This window comes from Rattus rattus, chromosome 5 (assembly GCF_011064425.1).
Source record: "Rattus rattus isolate New Zealand chromosome 5, Rrattus_CSIRO_v1, whole genome shotgun sequence".
NCBI lineage: Eukaryota > Metazoa > Chordata > Mammalia > Rodentia > Muridae > Rattus > Rattus rattus.
Window position 1 is genome coordinate 12,254,176 of NC_046158.1, and position 19,250 is coordinate 12,273,425.

The 19,250-nt window shown below is 49.4% G+C and overlaps 2 protein-coding genes and 1 long non-coding RNA gene across 10 annotated transcripts in view; 2 read left to right on the top strand and 1 right to left on the bottom strand.

The window, feature by feature from the left end:
• Positions 1-331: 331 nt before the first annotated feature.
• LOC116901333 lies at positions 332-2,106 on the bottom strand. The gene is made up of 2 exons (XR_004387977.1): positions 1,510-2,106; positions 332-1,149 (listed from the first exon to the last, which is right to left on the bottom strand). It is a non-coding gene; the product is annotated as an uncharacterized LOC116901333 (long non-coding RNA).
• On the top strand, positions 1,224-8,367 carry Arrdc1 (arrestin domain containing 1). 3 transcript variants are annotated; one of them, XM_032903154.1, is made up of 8 exons: positions 1,224-1,463; positions 5,844-5,954; positions 6,539-6,589; positions 6,677-6,831; positions 6,983-7,165; positions 7,265-7,438; positions 7,517-7,955; positions 8,037-8,367. In XM_032903154.1, the coding sequence occupies exons 1-8, from the start codon at positions 1,346-1,348 to the stop codon at positions 8,105-8,107; spliced, it is 1,302 nt and encodes a 433-aa protein (XP_032759045.1). In that variant the 5' UTR covers positions 1,224-1,345; the 3' UTR covers positions 8,108-8,367. The 3 variants fall into 3 exon arrangements, with proteins under 3 accessions (XP_032759045.1, XP_032759046.1, XP_032759044.1); XM_032903153.1 differs by having other exon boundaries at positions 1,226-1,463; positions 7,262-7,438; XM_032903155.1 differs by lacking the exon at positions 5,844-5,954 and having other exon boundaries at positions 1,225-1,463; positions 7,262-7,438.
• A 6,520-nt stretch (positions 8,368-14,887) lies between these two features.
• The window catches only part of Ehmt1 (euchromatic histone lysine methyltransferase 1), a 146,387-nt gene continuing 142,024 nt past the window's right edge, over positions 14,888-19,250 (top strand). For 4 of the 6 annotated variants that reach the window (XM_032903156.1, XM_032903159.1, XM_032903158.1 and 1 more), the window contains exon 1: positions 14,888-14,946. In XM_032903156.1, coding sequence (XP_032759047.1) covers positions 14,926-14,946 — 21 coding nt within the window. In that variant the 5' untranslated portion in view covers positions 14,888-14,925. The other 2 variants (XM_032903157.1, XM_032903162.1) reach the window with 2 other exon arrangements.

The following is a 19,250-nucleotide window of genomic DNA, read 5'->3' on the forward strand; positions in this document are numbered from 1 at the left end:
TTTAACCAGTAAGCAGGGCCCCTGAGGCATCTCTGTCCTAGACTAGTACAAACTGACCCTGCCATTGTTGCTCCACCCTCATGGGTATATATTCCCGATTTCTGAAGTCAAAGTGAAAAATAGAAAATACTGGTAAGTTGAGACCCCATGTTAAAAAATGGCCTCAGGACAGTCATGTCAACTTACAATGGGTGACATTATCTAATACAAATCTAATACATTATCTATATATGTATGCTTGTAGTTTAGGGGAACAGGCCTTGATTGAGCTAAACAAGTGCTGTGTCACTGAGCCACACGCCTCCACAATGGCCATCTTGTAAGGTAGTGCTGACTATCTCATATAATTTAATACAATACCAAAAGGAGAACACCAGGATTGCTTAAATCGGCTTTCACACTATAGTAAGATAGAACAATAAATTGTGAACAGATGAATTTAAGACCTTCCTTCCAGTTCACAACCAACACCAAGACCTTTTTTAAAAATGTGATTCAGGCCGGTGGTGGTGGCACAAGCAATTATGCCAGCATTCGGACCGCAGGGCAGGGCAGAGCTCTCTGAGTTCGAAGCCAGTTTGGTCAACAGAGCGCGTTCCAGGGATACACCCTGTCTTAGGGAAAAATGTGATTCAGAAGCTGTCCCTTCTCTGTTCGTGCCTTCTCGCTCCATGTCCCAAGTTTTGCCGGGGTCTCGTGTTTCTGCCCTGCGCTCTCCCAGCTCAGCGCCGGTGTTCTGGGCCGCGATTGCCCACTACTCCTCGGGAAGCCTGATGAAGGTCGCGGTACACAAAGCACGATGGCCGCGGGGCATAGCTGGGGACCCACACCGCCTGAGGGCCGAGCACCTCTCGTAGCCACCTAGCGTTGAACATGGGTGCCCGGGAACCAGCTTTCGCTTACAGGTGAGCAGTCCTCATCCCTGAGCACCAGAGGACTCAAGGATCCCGTTAGGGTCTAAGGCGTAGGGGCCGCGCACTCCGTAGCCCACCCCGCTAGTCTGGGCGGGCCTTCGGGGTAGGGCAGGAGCATGACTGGCCTGTTGTGACCAGGTGCTTGTGTTCAATGAGGCAAATCTAGGAAAATGGGCGGGTCCTTGTGGAGGCGTGTCCCCCATCCATGGGCGTGTCCTCCGGTCGCAGACCAGCCCTGGAGAAGGCGGGCCTTGGATCAGAAAGGGGTGGGTCTTTGGGATGAGGGTGGGTCTTGGGGGGGGCACCGGCTAGTATTCCGGCCCAGGCGGGTCCTGCGGCCTGGGCGTGTCCTCTGTTGGGGAAGGGGAGGGGGGCGGGCCACGAAGCCACTGCCCTAGCAGGCGTCAGACCGCAGCGCGGGAGACCGCGGTATGGGGAGGGTGCAGCTCTTCGAGATCCGCCTGAGTCAGGGCCGCGTCGTCTACAGTCCTGGGGAGCCGCTGGCTGGGGCCGTGCACTTGCGCCTGGGAGCGCCACTACCCTTCCGAGGTGGGCGCGGGATCGCTTCGGGGGAAGTGGGTAGACGCGTTCTTACCTGCGGTGGGGCGGGGCTCTCGGAAACCGTGCGGTCAGTGGGCTCTGCGACTGGATTCTCAGTCTCCAGGAAGCCCCGGGTTACGACGGAACCGCGGGCGCCAGGGACAGGCTGTTCTAGGAGGCCCACAGAGGGCAGGGTGGGGCAGACAGCTCGGTGGCCCAGTCCTTCCGCATCTGTCCCGTCCTGTGCTCTCCGCCTAGGCGGCCAGAAGTCTGTGCGAGGGCCTAAGTGCTTGTTCACTATACTCAGGCAACCCTGGCGGTAGAAGCATGCAGGCCTTCAGTCTTCCCTTATTCAGTTGTCCAAGGTCCAAGGCACTCTACACCTGCTGGGTCCCTACCGGGAACCTAGTGTGCTCTGGGTCCTCTCTTTTCCTTGTCTCCAGGCTCTTATGCAGGACTTTCTTCAAAGACATTTCTGGTCCAAGTGTGCAGGTTTCTATCAGGATCCACCTTCTTGCTTTCAGCTTAAAGATTATAGTTGCTGGCAAGGGGCCCTGTTCCACCGGGCAATCCCCTTTCTCCTGTCCTAAGGCCTTATGGGAGCTGAGCTGAGACCTTTGCTGATGCATAGATCTGAGACTGGGGCTGGGGATCAGGTTGCTGCTTTGCCATTGACAGGGCATTCTCAGGTGCAGCCTCCTTGGTGCTGGATCCACGAATAGGGGGCCCTGTATGGGATTTGATGACTGAGCTCTCTGGGGTCAGGTGGGCACTGCTGTGGCCTCTGTCTGGCACTGACTGCAAGATTATGTGGGTGTCCCTTACTCCTACGCTCTCTCAGCCTACTCTGTTTTTCGTAGATCAGCTGTTTTTACAGGACCCCAAGAGGTAGCAACTCTTGTTAGTGTGTAATATAGTCGGAAGCAGGACGAGCACGGATTTAATGGTAGAATGTATTATCTGGTCGGGATGGTCAGGTTCAAGATCTTTGGAACTGAAAGAATGGAAAGGTCTTCATTATCGTGGCGCATGGTAAGAAGCTGCTGGAAGCTAGAAGTACCAACGAGGGAAGAAATGTCTCTGTAGAACAAAATACATACCATGATTTTCTTTAGAAAACCAGAGCTGCTATGAGGTGGAGCATGCCTTCAATCCCAGCACTTTGGGAGGCAGGTGCAGGTGGATCTCTGTGAGTTCAAGGCCAGCCTGGTCTACAGAGCTAGTTCCAGAATACCTAGGGCTACACAGAGAAACCCTGTCTCAAAAACAAAACAGCAACAAAAGAGCAGCCTCCAGTCTCCAACGGTGAACACCTGCTAGTTTGGTGGCTCCTAGTCAATTCGGTGAGTGGTGGCTGCCTTTTATTATAGATAGAACACTGTTAGGAAGTGTACTTTATACTCGAATGACACCTTAAGGTATATATTGTTCTGTAGGCTGCCACTCGATGCTCTGTAGATGAGGATTTGCTAGAATACACTTGCCCTGGTTTCCTGGTTATTCTATGTTGCAAGGTATGAGAGGACCATGGCTGCTTCCCAGATACCTTTGCATGAAAGTGGAGGGGTAGGACTGTAGAGAGATTACTGAAAAGCAGCATAACATTATTTTAAAAGAGCCATGTCCAGTGGCTTGCAGCAGCAGCAGTAGGAAGAGGAGCAGCAGAAGCAGAGTGACCACCTAGTATTCTCAGAACTCCCTCATTTCTCACGATTTATGTAGCCTTATGTAGTGCATGGTTTTTCCTGCTCCAGTGATTGGAGAAGGTACATGCCTGGCTGCTGGCATTGTCCTTGGCCAGTGAGCATGGTTCTCGGAGGAATTTTTCTGGGGAAATTTTTACACCTTGATTGTGATGCTACTGAGGCAAAGGAGAAGCTCCGAATGTTTTTTGAGGAAGCAGAGGCATACTGTTTGCAAGCCCTTTTTCTCAGTCACTTCTCAAGAGAGTAAGTGACACAGGGTATGTTCACCTCAGGGGCTAGAGGATGTCCACACTGGCAGGGTCTTCCCAAGAGCCCTGTAGTGTGGGAAATGCCCAGCATTGGGAAGATCAGAGTTGCATCCCACTACTCCCAGTTTGCATGTGGCTTGTTTTCCTGGAATCTGGTGGTCTCATGCTCCTTTGCCTGAACTGTAGGAGGTCCAGACTGGGCTGACTGTTGTTCTAGGCAATGCTATATGAGACTCCTGTTGAATAGTATAGGACTGGAGACCTGATGGGTGTCCTGGCATGTACAGGTGCAAACACAGAGGTTGGCCCTGTGTCACTGTGTGGCTTCTCCATTCCCTCCCCAATATGAGTCAAAGTACTTAGCAGTTGTCATTCTGACCAGGAAACATGTAAGTCACCTGGGTTTCCCCTGGTTTCTGGTGCGGCTGGTGTTGGTTCCAGTTATCTATTGCTACAAAAGGTCATTCAAATAACAAACCACCCTACACTAAATGCTAAAGCAACCAGTTTGCTATTGCTCCTACATCGAGTGTGAAGACTTCGAATAGCACCCACCGTGCCAGTTATTGTAGGCACCCTCATAGCACCATGGCAGCAGCTGGACTAAACTAAGCCCTGCAGATAGATGGTTTCCGTACCTGAGTGGGGCCAGTCACCCTTAGAGAGATGTTCCCTTTGTGAAGCATCTTCAGTCCTCTAGCAGACCTTTGAACCTCCTCTTATCCCTGACATCTCAAGAATTATTTCCTGGCCTAAGCTGCCACTAGTGTTTAGATGGCAGAAGGAGTGCGTGCATTTCTTTTTTTTTTTTTTTCAGAGCTGGGGACTGAACCTAGGGCCTTTCGCTTGCTAAACAAGCGCTCTACCACTGAGCTAAATCCCCAACCCCGAGTGTATGCATTTCAAACCAGGTTGGAGGTTAGAGTTGTGAGGTTGGGCTGACATGGAGGGTGACAGACAGACATTGGCATTTCCAAGGACAGAGAGTAGTACAACAGGAATGCAGAACAGTCTCAACAGTAGGAACAGGCACTGGCAGTCATCAGGTGAGGGAGTGTTAGCCTATTAACGGTTCTCTATAGGCTCCGCCCAACAGTCACCTAGCAACAGCCAGGTAGGCCTGACTTGCTATAAAAAGGACTGTTAGCCTCTCTTCTCTCACTCTGACCCCTTTCTCCTTTTCTCCCTACCTCCTTCCACGCTCCCCTCCACCTGTTCCCAGCTGGCCTCTTCTCTCTCTCTCTCTCTCTCTCTCTCTCTCTCTCTCTCTCTTTCTGCCTCTACTCCCTTTTCAACCCCCTTTCCCATTCCCCCAAATAAACTTCATCCTATACTAGAGCAGTCCCATGGCTGATACCTCAGAGGGAGGGACGCCTCAACATGGGCCTACTGAGGCACCCTCTCCAACCAGCACCATGTGGCACTTTACAAAGCATCAGAGTGCACCTGTGCAGGGTGCTGTGTGGAGAGCTGTGTGGATTGAGGATGAGCCAAAGGTTATAGGATAAAGTTTGTGAGTGACCAACAGGATGCGTGGACCGTGATACCAGGGAGACTACGAGTGAAGCAGGTGTGATCAACTTCTAGGTGCTTGGGTTTCTTTGTTCTTGCTTGGTGGCTTTGTCACAGAGATGAAGAGTTTGAATAATCTTCCCCTCCTGTTACCCTGTTAACTAAGTCTGGGAAAAGGGCTGAAACCATGACCCAACTCTCCAGGGGAAGGAAAGCACTTCAGAGCACCTCTCTTGGCTCCCACTTACCCGACCGAGTCTTGCCCGAGCCACCTCTCCTGTGACTAGTTTCATCCGTGCTCTCATTCAGCTGCAGCTATCTGACCACAGTAGGGCAGGATGTATTTGTTAAACAGAGGCATATGAACTCTGTCTCTAGTGGTTCCTGCTCTGGGTTCTCCTAATGGAGAGGACCAGCTCCTGCTGGTGGTGAGGAGGACACTACCTCACAGTGTAGAAACTCAGCCTCCTGGCCACTAGTGTTCAGAAAGGAAATCAGGGTTTGCCCTCCAGGGCTAGATTGTTGACTTGCTCAGACAGGTCTGACTGCATTCCCACAGGGAGAGGGCTGGCATTAGCTTTCAAGAGACTGAAGGGGCATCTCCTGACCTCACTGATTTGCATCGTGAATACAGGGTGGCTGGGTTTTTATAGGTCTGGTTAGAGGCTTAGATAACCAATTTGGGGGTAGCCCAGGGATTATCTGGGATATTGGCCTTCCACCATGTCTGCAACGCTGGTGAAACACTGCCAGCCTGCTTCCCTGGGAGAACTCTTGGAAAGAGTACCCGGTTGCTTGGCCTTTGGTCAGCGAGGCTGCTTGGCCCATGGGTACTTCTAGACCTACATGAAATCCTGTGCTGGGGACAGGAAGGAGCCTATGTCATCAGCTGTCATAGGCTTATGACACCCTTCCCCTTACAGCTATCCGGGTGACCTGCATGGGTTCCTGTGGGGTCTCCAACAAGGCCAACGATGGGGCATGGGTGGTGGAGGAGAGCTACTTCAACAGCTCCCTATCACTGGCTGACAAGGGTGAGTGTGGGAGCCAGCAGTGATCATAGGGGCAGCCCTTGACTGGAGGGGGTCAGCCTGTCCCTTCCCTTCCCAGCAACAGTCTCTTGGATTCCCACTTTCTGATTCTGGGTCTGGGTGGGCTCTGATGCTTTATATGACTGTCTTCATCCCCGTCCTCGTCCTCTACTCTAAACCACCCTCCTGTTTTTTTATTTTAAAATTTGTATTCTTTTTTGAGATAGGGTTTCATGCAGCCCAGGCTGGCCTTGAACTTGCTATTTAACAGAGGATGTCCTTAGACTTCTGATTTTCCTCTTTCCACCTCCTAGGAGTGTGCTACCATATGTGGTTTGCATAGTCCTTGGAATCGAACAAAAGCTTCGTATGTGCTAAGCAAACACTCTACCAACTACATTTCCAGCCCCACACTCTCACTGAAACCAAGCCCCTGTGTGTAGCCTGTAGCTCCTGCTGTAGTCACGCTGCTGCAGTGCTCGAGACAGGTTGTGTGGACTGGTGGATGCAGTGTCTACTTCTGGTCTGGCACTGTGGCCACTATGGATTTCCTCTGGTTTGCTCCCACCTCCTTCTTGTCTCTGTAGGAAGTCTGCCACCTGGAGAGCACAACTTCCCTTTTCAGTTCCTGCTTCCTGGTGAGTGGAAAGCTTATGGGGACATGGAGCTTTGAAATGCCACTGGTGGAGGTGCTGGGTGCCAGCCAATCCCTATTATCCCCACAGCCACAGCACCCACATCTTTCGAGGGCCCCTTTGGGAAGATTGTGCACCAGGTGAGGGCGTCCATCGACACTCCACGTTTTTCCAAGGATCACAAATGCAGTCTCGTGTTCTACATCCTGAGCCCCTTGAACCTGAACAGCATCCCAGATATCGAGGTAAGGACGGAACAGGGGCTTCCTTGGCTGCCTTCGGCCTTCTCGGGCCAGGCAGCCAGGCCCTGTCTTAATCTGGTTGCTGGTGTCTAGGGCAGTCTGAGGGTCTTGTCTGTGCTTGCTTGATAAACTCTTCCCTCCCTTTCCCTTCAAGCAACCCAATGTGGCCTCCACTACCAAGAAGTTCTCCTATAAGCTGGTGAAGACCGGCAGTGTGGTTCTCACGGCTAGCACGGACCTTCGTGGCTATGTGGTAGGACAGGTGCTGCGGCTGCAGGCTGACATTGAGAACCAGTCAGGCAAGGACACCAGCCCTGTGGTGGCCAGCTTGCTACAGGTCAGAGCCATCTGGTTCCCTGAGCCTGTCCCTTTCCCATGGGACAGAAGGGGTGGGTGCCAGCCTGCCCAAACTCACAGCCCAGTCTTTCCTCAGAAGGTGTCCTATAAGGCCAAGCGCTGGATCTACGATGTGCGGACCATTGCAGAGGTGGAGGGCACAGGTGTCAAGGCCTGGAGGCATGCTCAGTGGCAAGAGCAGATCCTGGTGCCTGCCCTGCCCCAGTCAGCCCTGCCTGGCTGCAGCCTTATCCACATCGACTATTACCTTCAGGTTTGGTGTTGCCCAGGGCTGGGTGGCCTGAGGCTAGGTGGCCTTGGCCTTACTCTTCAATACCTACGTTTTTTTCAGGTCTCCATGAAAGCACCCGAGGCCACCGTGACTCTCCCACTATTTGTTGGCAATATTGCTGTGAACCAAACTCCACTGAGCCCTTGTCCAGGCCCAGGGTCTTCTCCTGGGCTGCTGTCCCCAGTGGTGCCCTCTGCACCTCCTCAGGAAGAGGCTGAGGCAGTGGCTAGTGGCCCTCACTTCTCAGACCCTGTCTCACTCTCCACCAAGAGCCATTCTCAGCAGCAGCCACTGTCTACTACGTTGGGTTCTGTGTCTGTCACCACCATTGAGCCGTGTGTTCAGGTTGGAAGTCCTGCTAGACATTCTCTGCACCCTCCCTTGTGCATCTCTATAGGTGCCACCGTCCCCTACTTTGCAGAAGGCTCTGGGGGCCCGGTACCTACCACCAGCGCCTTGATCCTTCCTCCAGAGTACAGTTCATGGGGCTACCCCTATGGTGAGTGGAAATGACAGGGATTGGGGTGAAAAAATGAGGGTCCCCTGAACCCCTTCTATATCCTTTTTTCCCTCCCCACAGAGGCTCCACCATCCTATGAGCAGAGCTGTGGTGCTGGTGGTACAGATGTTGGCCTGATCCCAGGGAGCTGACCCTGGTATGCTAACCCATGCCACCTTGTTTGGTGGTTCTGGCCTTTGCCCTGGCATGGGATGCCCAGGGCCTCGTGCCTTTGCTCTCTACCTGGCCCAGCTACTCAGGACCTGCAGCTGTCGGGGAAGACCCCCTGTGGACCAGCCACTCTTGGCTCCTCTGGAATGAATTATTCAGTCCTCTTCTTGAGAGGTTGGGGTAGGGCGGCAGAGATCTGGGGCCTGGAGAGACTGTATAAATAAAGCGCTTTATTTGTAGAGCTGGGCAAGTGGCTGGCCTTCTCGCCCTACAGTCTAGCCTTAAGGTGGCCCCACTGTACAAGCTCCGCCCTGAAGACTGAAACCCTGAAAGCTCCTCATTCGATCCCTACATTTGATAGAGCTCATCCCCTTACCACATCCTTGGGCTTTTCTCCTGGCCCACCCGATCCTACCTTGAACTCTACTTCCAGCCCATTCCTCACTTCATTGGTGCCCCGCCTCTGGACTCTTCTACAGTGCCAGGCACGCAACCTGGATAGTGCTGAACTGCCCACTCCGTCCTCTTCCTTTTTAAAGAATGCCTAAGGATATTGCTGGCATTCTTTGGGACATACTGTGACTTGCATTCCAAACTACTGTTCCAGGAAGCCCCTTGGTAGAACCTTCTACTCTTGGGCATGGGGTCACTGTCAGCCCTGAGCACTGTGCCTCTCCTTATTTCTCATTGTTGTACACACAAGATCTTGGGCCCCAGAATAAGAATAAAAGACAACAGCTCCCTGGAACAGCATTTCAGAGGCACCCTGCCATCCCCTTGATCTCCATGACAGCTCTGGTCTGTTGTTGCCCTTCATGTGTAATGTGCACTGGAAGTGGTTATTGTGGAGTTGGTTAAATTCCATCTCTTACAGGGAAAGCCTCTTGCTAGGCATGGTGGCCGTCTTGCCTGTGAAATCAACCAGTGCACAGACTTAGGGAAAAAAGTCCACTAGAGAGCAGAATGCTGGCAGTGCATAACCAGCGTCCCCAGGCTGTGGTTTTCACACTGAGTCTTAGGCATCTGTCTGGTTTTCACATCACTTAGCCAACTAGGCTTACACCCCAGTGTCCAGAGGCCAGAAGCTGGTGGTGTCTTTCGGAACACATCGTTGTCTACCCCTGAAACATATGTACCCTTTCACATCCCTGGCTCACATTTGATACTGAGGGTCAAGGGGGTCTTGGAGAAAGGCAGAAAGTAGGCCGCAGGTCTCCATACACCACCAGCAATTCGTGAAAGAAGAGCTTGGGTGTGGATCCCACCTCATCTCAGGCTGGCTGTAAAAACTCAGCTCCCTTCCTTTGGTTCACTCACTTAGAAAACGGGAATAGAGATGGGCTTGTCTTTCAGAAGGGATGTCAGCATGGAGGTAGGTAGTCAGTGGGACTGGCTGTAGTGTGACTGTGGCTGACTGCAGGGTGGGTGTTGAAGGGCCTGCAGCCTTCCAGCAGTTTCTGTCACACCATATTTGCCTGGTCAGAGGTCTCTTCCCTGGGTTTCAACCTCTTCACTTAAATATTTGCTTTTTTAAAAATTCTGTTTATGCCAGAGGGTATTATTGTGGGCAGTACAACACAGAAAACAGTGGTCATACAGGATTTATCATGAGTACTGGGAGCCTGGCATGGTGGCACACACCTTTAATTAAAGCACTTGGAGGCAGAGGCAGGTAAATCTGAGTTTGAGGCCAGCCTGGTCTACATGACAAGACCCCATGTTAGAACATCTGGGCTGGAGAGATGGCTCAGTGGTTAAGAGCACTGACTGCTGGGGTTGGGGATTTGGCTCAGTGGTAGAGTGCTTGCCTAGCAGCCGCAAGGCCCTGGGTTCGGTCCCCAGCTCGGGGGGGGGGGGGGGAAAAAAAAAAAAAAAAAAGAGCACTGACTGCTCTTCCAGAGGTCCTGAGTTCAATTCCCAGCAACCACACGGTGGCTCACAACCATCTATAATAGGATCTGATGCCCTTTTCTGGTGTGTCTGAAGACAGTCATAGTGTACTCATGCCCATAAAATAAATATTTAAAAAACAATATAAACCCTCCAAAATACCTAAAAATAAATAAGAAAAACAGCGTGGAGTAGGGCTGCAGGGAAAAAGACATCAAGGATGAAAATGGATAAGAGAAATATAAATTAAAAAATCCAATTAAAAAATGGATAATGGGGCTGTAGAGATGGCTCAGTGGTTAGGAGCACTGACTGCTCTTTCAGAGGTCCTGAGTTCAATTCCCAGCAACCACATGGTGGCTCACAACCATCTGCAATGAGATTCGATGCCTTCTGGTGTCATGAAGACAGCTACAGTGTACTCATATACATAAAATAAATTAATTAATAATTCTTTTAAAAAATGGATAATGGGGGTTGGGGATTTGGCTCAGTGGTAGAGTGCTTGCCTAGGAAGCGCAAGGCCCTGGGTTCGGTCCCCAGCTCCGGGGGGTGGGGTGGGGGGGGGGATGGATAATGGAGGAAGTGGAAGGCTTTCCTGAGGCAGTGATATTTAAGGCATAAAGGCTAGAAAAGGAGCAAGCTATGTAGCTAGCTGAAACAAAGGGCCTCAGGGAAAAGATACAGGAGGTTCCACCTTAGCAGCAAGATGAAATGGTGGGTTGGGGGAAGATGGTTCTCTTTGGGCTATGGGTTGCAGAAGACTGTGTGAGACCATTTCCCATGATCCAGAAAGGCTGTTTGCCAGTATGTCATGCAAAGCCTTAACAATGATTCAGTTGGGGTTGGGGATTTAGCTCAGTGGTAGAGCGCTTGCCTAGCAAGCGCAAGGCCCTGGGTTTGGTCCCCAGCTCCGGAAAAAACAAACAAACAAAAAAAAAAACAATGATTCAGTTGTCCTAAAGAATCCTCGGACCCCAGTGGGGGCTGTCCATTTCTTCCTCTGTGTGTGTAAGAACCTATAGTGGCCAACTTAGCAGAGCCATTTTCCAGAGTCTGTCTCCTTGTGATACTGAGTCTAGACTGGTCATCAAAACTCAAGACTTCCTTAATGAGACCTCACTTTAGCTTCTCTTCGAAGTCTCAGATGGGAAGACAGAATCATCCATAGAGATCAGGTGGCCTAAGAGCTCATGTAGCACTAGATTTTCAGTCTAGTGAAAGTTACTTGGTCTGCGGGAAAGGCTTTGCCTTGAACATAGGAAGTTTGTGTCTGGCAGACCTTGGGGTAACCAAGGAGAGCACACCTCCTGACTGGAGCACTCCATGCTAGCTAACTGGGGTTGGCATCTCTCCATAAGGGTGAGCTTTCTTGTCAGTGCACAAGTTCCAGTCAGACAAACCCTCCTATCCAGAACATCCAGTTTGTATTCTCATTAATAGGGGTGAGAGGGCTGTGAGGGACTGGCCTGCTGGGACATCTCTCCCTGTTGGAATAGCCCCCTCTTGTGGGGGGCAGATATGCTATTTGAGAGATTACTTTTTTCTGTTGGATCATCCTCCCAATGGGATCCCCTTTGTGCGCTCAAACCTATAGACATACCTTTGCTAAACAGAATGTTCCCTACAAAGTTGGGACATGCTCCTTACTAGGATCCCTCCTCCCAACTGTGACATTCCTCCTAATGTGACATTGCTCCATCTAGGCCCTTCCTCATGTTGGAGGACCGTCCTTTACCAGCTGTACCTCCCAAGCAGAGCAGCCCCATCCCTAGATCCCTTACTGAGGCATTCCCCCAGCACAACTCATAGTATCTGCTTTTTGGGAGAACCAAGGAAATAAAAGTGTGTCTGTGATTGGAGATCAAGACTCAACGCCTCGGTGAGGTACTACTGGTGGTCACTCTTTAATCCCAGGACTTGGAAGGTAGAGCCAGATAGATCTCTGAGTTCAAGGCCAGCCTGGTGGGCAGATGGAATTCCAGGACAGCTGGAACTGCACAGAGAAACCCTGTCTGATACCAAAACATTAAAGGCCTATGTTAGTTGCACACTTCAGGCTCCTCTGATCAGCCTACCAGAAACCAATTTAGAATAAAACAATTCAGTAGTGTCTCCTCATCTGCAAGGAGTATGGTCTAAGACCCCCGGTGGATGCCCAAAACTGCACATAGCATAGAATTCTGTATATATTTTAGCTTCATTTATAGGTATGATAGAGATTTACAGATTCAACACAGGAAGAGTTTAGTACCATTAATAACACAGTATATCAAGTATGAGACTAATTGTAACAAAATTACATGAATGTGGTCTCACTTCCAAATGATCTTGCCATTTTGTACTCATCCCTTTTCACAGGGACTTGAGATGCTATGCTGACAAAGTGAAGCGATCACAGAAGTGGCATTGCAACACCAGTCAGTACTGGTTGTCAATGTCTGGATCATCAGTTGTTGCACTGTAACTTCTAAGATTTGATGTTGGTAGCAGATGATACAAGAGGGTAAGGATGCTCAATAGTAGAGGTAATCCTCCACCCATGTGGGGAACTTTTGGAGAAAAAAAAACACTGTAATTAAAAGTCCTCTGTCCTTACATTTTTAATTCATGGCAGTGTTGTAGCAGAATGTAGTCTTTTAGTGACTGTACAGGTGAAAAATTTAATTTTATAAAATGTTTAGCTATGGGGTTGGGGATTTAGCTCAGTGGTAGAGCGCTTGCCTAGGAAGCAAGGCCCTGGTTCGGTCCCCAGCTCCGAAAAAAAAAAACCAAAAAAAAAAAAATGTTTAGCTATGCTAGGTGTGGCATGGGCATACCTGTATTCCTTCAGGAAATGGAGGCAGGAGGAACATTGAATGTCTGAGGCCATCCATGCTTTGCAGTAAGGCCCTGCTTCAAGAACAAAACAAGCTTTCCATGGTGGTGCTTGCCAGTAGGACTTGCTGATGGAGGCAGAGGCAGGAGGCACACTCGGGTTCAAGGGCAGCCTGGGCTACACATGGGGGCTGGAAAGATGTCTTCTGCTCTTCCAGAAGACTGGATTCAATTCCCAACAACCACATGGCAACTCACAACCATATGTAACTCCAGTTCCAGGGGATCTGATGCCCTCACACAAACATAAATGTAGACAAACACTGATATACAGAAAATAAATCATTAAAAATGAATAAAACAGGAGAGATGGCTCAGTGGTTAAGAGCACTGACTGCTCTTCCAGAGGTCCTGAGTTCGATTCCCAGCAACCACATGGTGGCTCATAACCATCTATAATAAGATCTGGTGCCCTCGTCTGTCATATATATGCAGAACACTGTGTATGTAATAAATAAAAATGAATAAAACAAAAGAAAAAGCCCGAAATAGATAGAAAATTTAAATCAGCTTCAAATGGTGAGGCCTATAATGCCAGCTACAAGAGAAGCTGAGATAGAAGGATACCATCAAGGCCAGCCTCACTGAGGTCCTGTCGGATAGAAAGAAAGATGGAAAGGATTGAGGTTGTAGTTCAGTGGTAGAATGCTAGCCTAGCATGGGAAGTCTTGGGCTTATCCCTTTCTATCATTTACTTTTTTTTGTTAACAGAGTCTTTCTATGTAGCTCAGGGTCCTAGTGCTGGGATTAAAGGTGTATGCCACTGTGTTTGACTGTGCTGGTGACTTTACTACTGTGTTCCTTCTTAGGAACATATCCCATAATTTGTTAATATTTTAAAACTTTTAAACATTCCAGCAACCTTTACTCATGTATACATTCCTGCCTCTGCTTCAGTTTCTTCTTCATCTGCCTCAGATGATGTAAATTTTCTAAGTATTTTCACCTTACTCCCTTTTTTTCAAGTCTGCTTCAGATGTGGCAGCTTCAGTTGTACAAGCAACCTCTCCACCACCACCACCACCACCACCACCACCATCACACACACACACACACACACACACACACACACACACACACACACACACACTAGTCAGGACCTCTCTCTAAATCTATATAGTCATCTCTCACTTGCAATGAAATAGCTTGGTGCCTCCTCTTTTTTAAGGTACCGCCCTTCAGAAGTCTTCATATAGCCTCAATGCTTCTGGCATAATGTGTGATCATCACTGGAACACATTTTCATATCCTTTATCTACATAATATCTAACTCTTTTCTATTTTAGCACTTATGCCTCGTGGCTGGGACTTTTGCAGTGTTAAGTTTGACAGCAGAACTAGCATAGATTTCTTTCACAGTTTCATCGGAAGTGAGCTCTTAGCGTTTTTCTCTTGGTTACCCCAGCGTTAAGACTTACTTATTGAAATCTCCTGCCTTCCCCCTTCAAGGGAGCACTTTATGGTTCTCTAGCATTTTGGAAGGTCTCATCACCTTCCTTGCACTTTGGGACCACTATTAAACAGAATAAGGGTTGTCAGGACTCAAGTTAATGGTGTGGAAACCCAGTGGGTTATTGACAGTCAACAAGCCAGTAGTAGCGTGTAGTGTAAACAAGCGGTACAAAAGGGTGGTCAGCCAGCACTCAGCGGAACCAAGCGGAAATTCGATTTCCAAGGCTAACTCAGACCGGCACCTAACTTGAAACGTTGGGCTAGCTTTCATCTGAAAGTTTCCAAGTAATACTGATGGACTGCATGTAAATGAGTGGGAGCGAAACCAAGGAGACGGGAAACAGAGCAGCTCCTACAGGTGAACGCTCAGCTTCAGAAGCCCCGGTCGAATTTCAGCGCGCAGGCGCCACCCGGCCTTGCTTCCAGACGCAGGCGCCGCACGACTGGGTCCCGGTGCGCAGCCGCGGATGCTTACGCAGGCGCAGAAGTAGCGGGCCAGCCCCGCCCCGGCCCTAGGCCGCGAGGCGCGGGCGGGGCGATGGCGCGCGGGAGGGGCGGGGCCACGCTGCGGGCCCGGGCCATGGCCGCCGCGGATGCTGAGGTGAGGTGCGGGGCCGGCTTTCGGCGCTGGGGCGCGGGCCACGGTCATGATGGCAACAGCCACGGCGAGGGGACAGGAACCCAAGCGAATCTCGAGCTGGGTGGGGCCGCGCGCCCCCGCCGTCTCAGGCCCGGCGGCGCGGAGGCCCCAGCGTCCGGCCCGCGCTCCGCCGGCGCGCTTTGTGCACGGCGGGCCCGAGCAGCGGCGGCGGCGGCGGCAGCAGCGCGGCGGACGGTAGGAGGCCGCGGCTCCGCAGCCCGCAGCCCAGAGCTTGACTACGGCCGGGTCGGAGCGGGGGTGGCGGAGACAAAAGGCAAAGTGGAGCGGGCCAACTTGTGCGCGGCGAAGGTGAGGCGGGCCTGCGCCTGCTGCCCCGCGCCGTGACCTTTCACTCGCCGCGAGAGCGTGGCACCATCTTTAAGGAAAAGTTGGCCGGTCCCGCGCGTCTCCCGCGCACAAAGCCGCCGCAGCAGGGTGACCACGGGGCACGCTTGACAGAGGAATGTCTGCGGACCCAAGTTTATTTCTTCACCGATGGCACTAAAGCGGCGGGGGACGGCGAATTAGCGGTCTTTTGTTCGCGTGGTGGCCTTCTCTCTGCTCTTTCTGCGGGATAGTTTGCTTCCTGGTTTTTGCGGCGTAAACCTTATGCCCGGGCGAGAGGGACCGGCGTCTTCCCGGAGCTGGAAGGGCCGGCAGGAGTCGGGGGTCCTCAGAACGCACTAGTGTTGTATTCCTAGGGCCGAAGTACGGGGCCGGTTTGGAAGAAAGTATAACCTAACAGTTTTCCTCCGAAATTAGCCGCGGAATAGTTAGCTTTTGGGACTTGCAGACCTCAGAAAGTGAAGGTATATTGAGAAGCTGGCACATACGGTGCATAGGTTTAGCAGTACATTTTATCTTATAATGTATGGTCGTTGCGTTTCTTTTTTCTTTCTCGCCTTTTTGAGGGGTATTCATATAAGTGAATGGCTAGTTTTCAGATCTAATGGAAGGAGGATTTGTTGAGTACTTATAACGTTCAAGAACTGACTTAGGCACCAAGAACACATGACTATGAGATAATCTAAGTCATTTCCAGGAGTGAAAGGAAGGAGATACATAGTGACTCTCAATCATTTGCGTTTCGGATGTTGTTTAAACCCCTCAGAGAAGTTAACCCCATCCAGTTTGTGCAGCACGTATTGTTATTTCTTATTTAGCAGATGAAGACAATAAGACTTTGTAGGGGTTAAGTAACTTTGCTTGCTCAGTTTGTAGGCCTGGCCATTTTCTTTTCTTTTCAAAGACTTATTTATGTATTCAGGTGCTCTATTTGCATGTATGCCTGCATGACAGAAGAGGGCATCCAATCCCATTTAAGATGATTGTGAGTCAGTTTGTGATTGCAGGGAAATCAACTCTGGACCTTTGAAAGAGTAGCCAGTGCTCTTAACCACTGAGCTATCCCTCCAGCCCCCAGCTTTGGCACTTTTCAATGCTAGACACATAGTTGGTGTTTATATTGATTGAGGAAGCTGAGTAGTAGAGCATGCTTGTTATCCTAGCACTCAGGAGGCCAAAGCAGGCAGATTGCACGTTCAAAGCTACCTGGTTAGCTCATTTCAAACCTGTTTCTCTCTGCCTCAGAAAAAGGTGGGTTGTCAATGACCTGAAGTGTCTTCGATTTTAAAGGTGGATCCCATAGATTGTGTGTAGGGTGAGCTTGGGCCTGGACCCAGCCCCACTGTAGGCATTTTGTACACATTGTAGCGCGTATAACATGATGGTAGTCTAACCAAGTAGGTTCTCTGGTATGTGAGGCAACAGGCACATAGCCCCATTAGAAGACACAAGGCTCTGAGTCTACAGAGCCCATGCTGGCTAAACTATGTGTTATACCTGTGTGGATTTATGATTTTAAGTGTTTATCCTGGAAGTACATGACAGGGTGAGGGGCCCTTTTCTGTAACACAGTGGAATTGGATCAGCATGGGTTCATCCTCAGTGAATCTTGAAATATTTGCTGGTTAGGGTTCCCAAACTGTGGGATGATTAACCCAGTAGAGCTCACACTTGAAACTTACCTAAATATGTATTTGTGTGTCATGATTGTGCCTGTATCTTCCCTTTACCCCAGCTCCCAACACCTTTTTTTTTTTTTTCGGAGCTGGGGACCGAACCCAGGGCCTTGTGCTTGCTAGGCAAGCGCTCTATCACTGAGCTAAATCCCCAATCCACCCAACACCTTTTTACACCGAGAACTACTTAGATAGTGGAGAGGTTTATTTATTTTTTTAAAAGATTTATTCATTTATCATATATAAGCACACTGTAGCTGTCTTCAGACACACCAGAAGAGGGCATTGGATCTTTTTACAGATGGTTGTGAGCCACCATGTGGTTGCTGGGAATTGAACTCAGGACCTCTGGAAGAGCAGTCGGTGCTCTTAACCGCTGAGCCATCTCTCCAGCCCGAGAGGTTTATTAATATATCTTCTACTCTATTTTGTAGATTGGTGTGGGCTCCTCCACTTCTTGGGTTTAAATGTATGTCCCAGTCACAGGATTGTCTCAGCAAAAGTTATTTTGCAGCAAGAGGGCCTTCCAAAACAAAATCTGTACTTAATAGGGTGCCTAGTATGTATCTTTTTATTAAAATTAAAAATATTACTTAATTTTATGTGTATGAATGTTTGACATTCTGTATTTCCATGTCAGGTGTCAGTGGAGGCAGTGGAACCATTGGTGGAACTGGAATTAGGGTGGTTATGAACCATTAAGTAGGTGCTGGGAGTTGAACTCTGGGCCTCTGAAACAGCAACAAGTCTCTAACTTCTGAGTTATCTCTCCCAGCCCTGATGTTTGCTTTTTTTTTTTTTTTTTTTTTTTTTGTTTGCTTTTTTTAGGGGTGGGGTGGGGAGATGGGTCTCCTCATGTGTCACAGGCTGACCTCTGATTTGCTATGCCCCTAATGCTGGCCTTGAACTCCTGATCTTCCTGGGGTCACAGGTGTGTTTTATCATGCCTGTTTTTGTTTCTCTTCCTTTAATATTCTATTTTAATTGGGTATGGAAGTGTATAATAAGTGCACATGGAAGCTGAAGCAGGAAGATCATAACTTGGGTTAGCCTGGGGTACAGGATTAGAATTTGTCTTAAAGAGGAAAAACATCCAGATGTGGTGGGGCACTCTTTTAGTCCTGGCACTCAGGAGGCAGAGACAGACAGATTCTAAGTTTAAGGCCAGCCTGGTCTATAGAGGGAGTTCTAGGACTGCCAAAGCTCACAGAGAAACACTGTCCTGAAAAACAAAAGAAAATCAGCTACCGTGAAAACCAAGCACCAACCCCCAAAACAAAAATCTTTTTGTTTTTTAGAATATATACACATAAAATTTAAAAGGTCAGTTCTAAGAGACATTATTGAAAGCTCTTTAGTCTTCTACGAGGCAGCAGCAGCAACTTTGTTTCTGAATATATGTTGGTGTTAAGTCTGTACTCACCAGCTGTGGGGATTATCTGTGTACTTCAGGCATAGAAAGTGAGCAGTTTAACTCTTTTATGCTCTATTCACTGTTATCTAGAATGGACTTTGGCCTACATTTCTTGCTCTCTCACTCTCTATTTCCTTGGGATATTTTGTAGTAGCTGCTTACATAGGCAGTGGGACTGAGGATGTAGCCGGACTGAGGACTGATAGGGTGCTGGTCTAGATGCGTGCCTGCGATCTCAGCACTCCGGAGGTAGAGGCAGGGAGATAGTTTAGGTCATTCTCAAAAACAAACAAGTAAGCAAAAAAACTAAAAAAAGTTCCAATGGCATCAAACCTTTGGAATGTCTAGAAATATAGATATACTTAGTTCACTGCTGTCACATTGAAGAAAAAGAAGTTTGGTTAAACATGAAATACTCTGTGTGTGTGTGTGTGTGTGTGTGTGTGTGTGTGTGTGTGTGTGTGTGTGTGTGTGTGTGTAAATGTATGTCCAGGATCAGTGAGGACTTGAGACCATATGGTTCCAAGGTTCCTGTCTCAAGGAAGTGTCACAAATACTTAGCAAGGACTCCACCACCGCACCTGACTTCTGAAAGTCACTGTCTTATTGCTGTTGTAGCTTGACAACTAAACACCTGGCTCCCCGTGCTCTGGACAGCAAGCCTAGGGTTCCAGGCTCTTCTGATGCCAGGCATTTTTTTCTGCCACTCAACTCTAGACCCAGACTCCATTTGATTTTTAAGTCATTACTATTATTTTTTTCCCTTGAGACAGGATTTTTCTGCTTATCACTGGCTGTCCTGGAATTGACTTTGTAGACCAGGTTGGTCT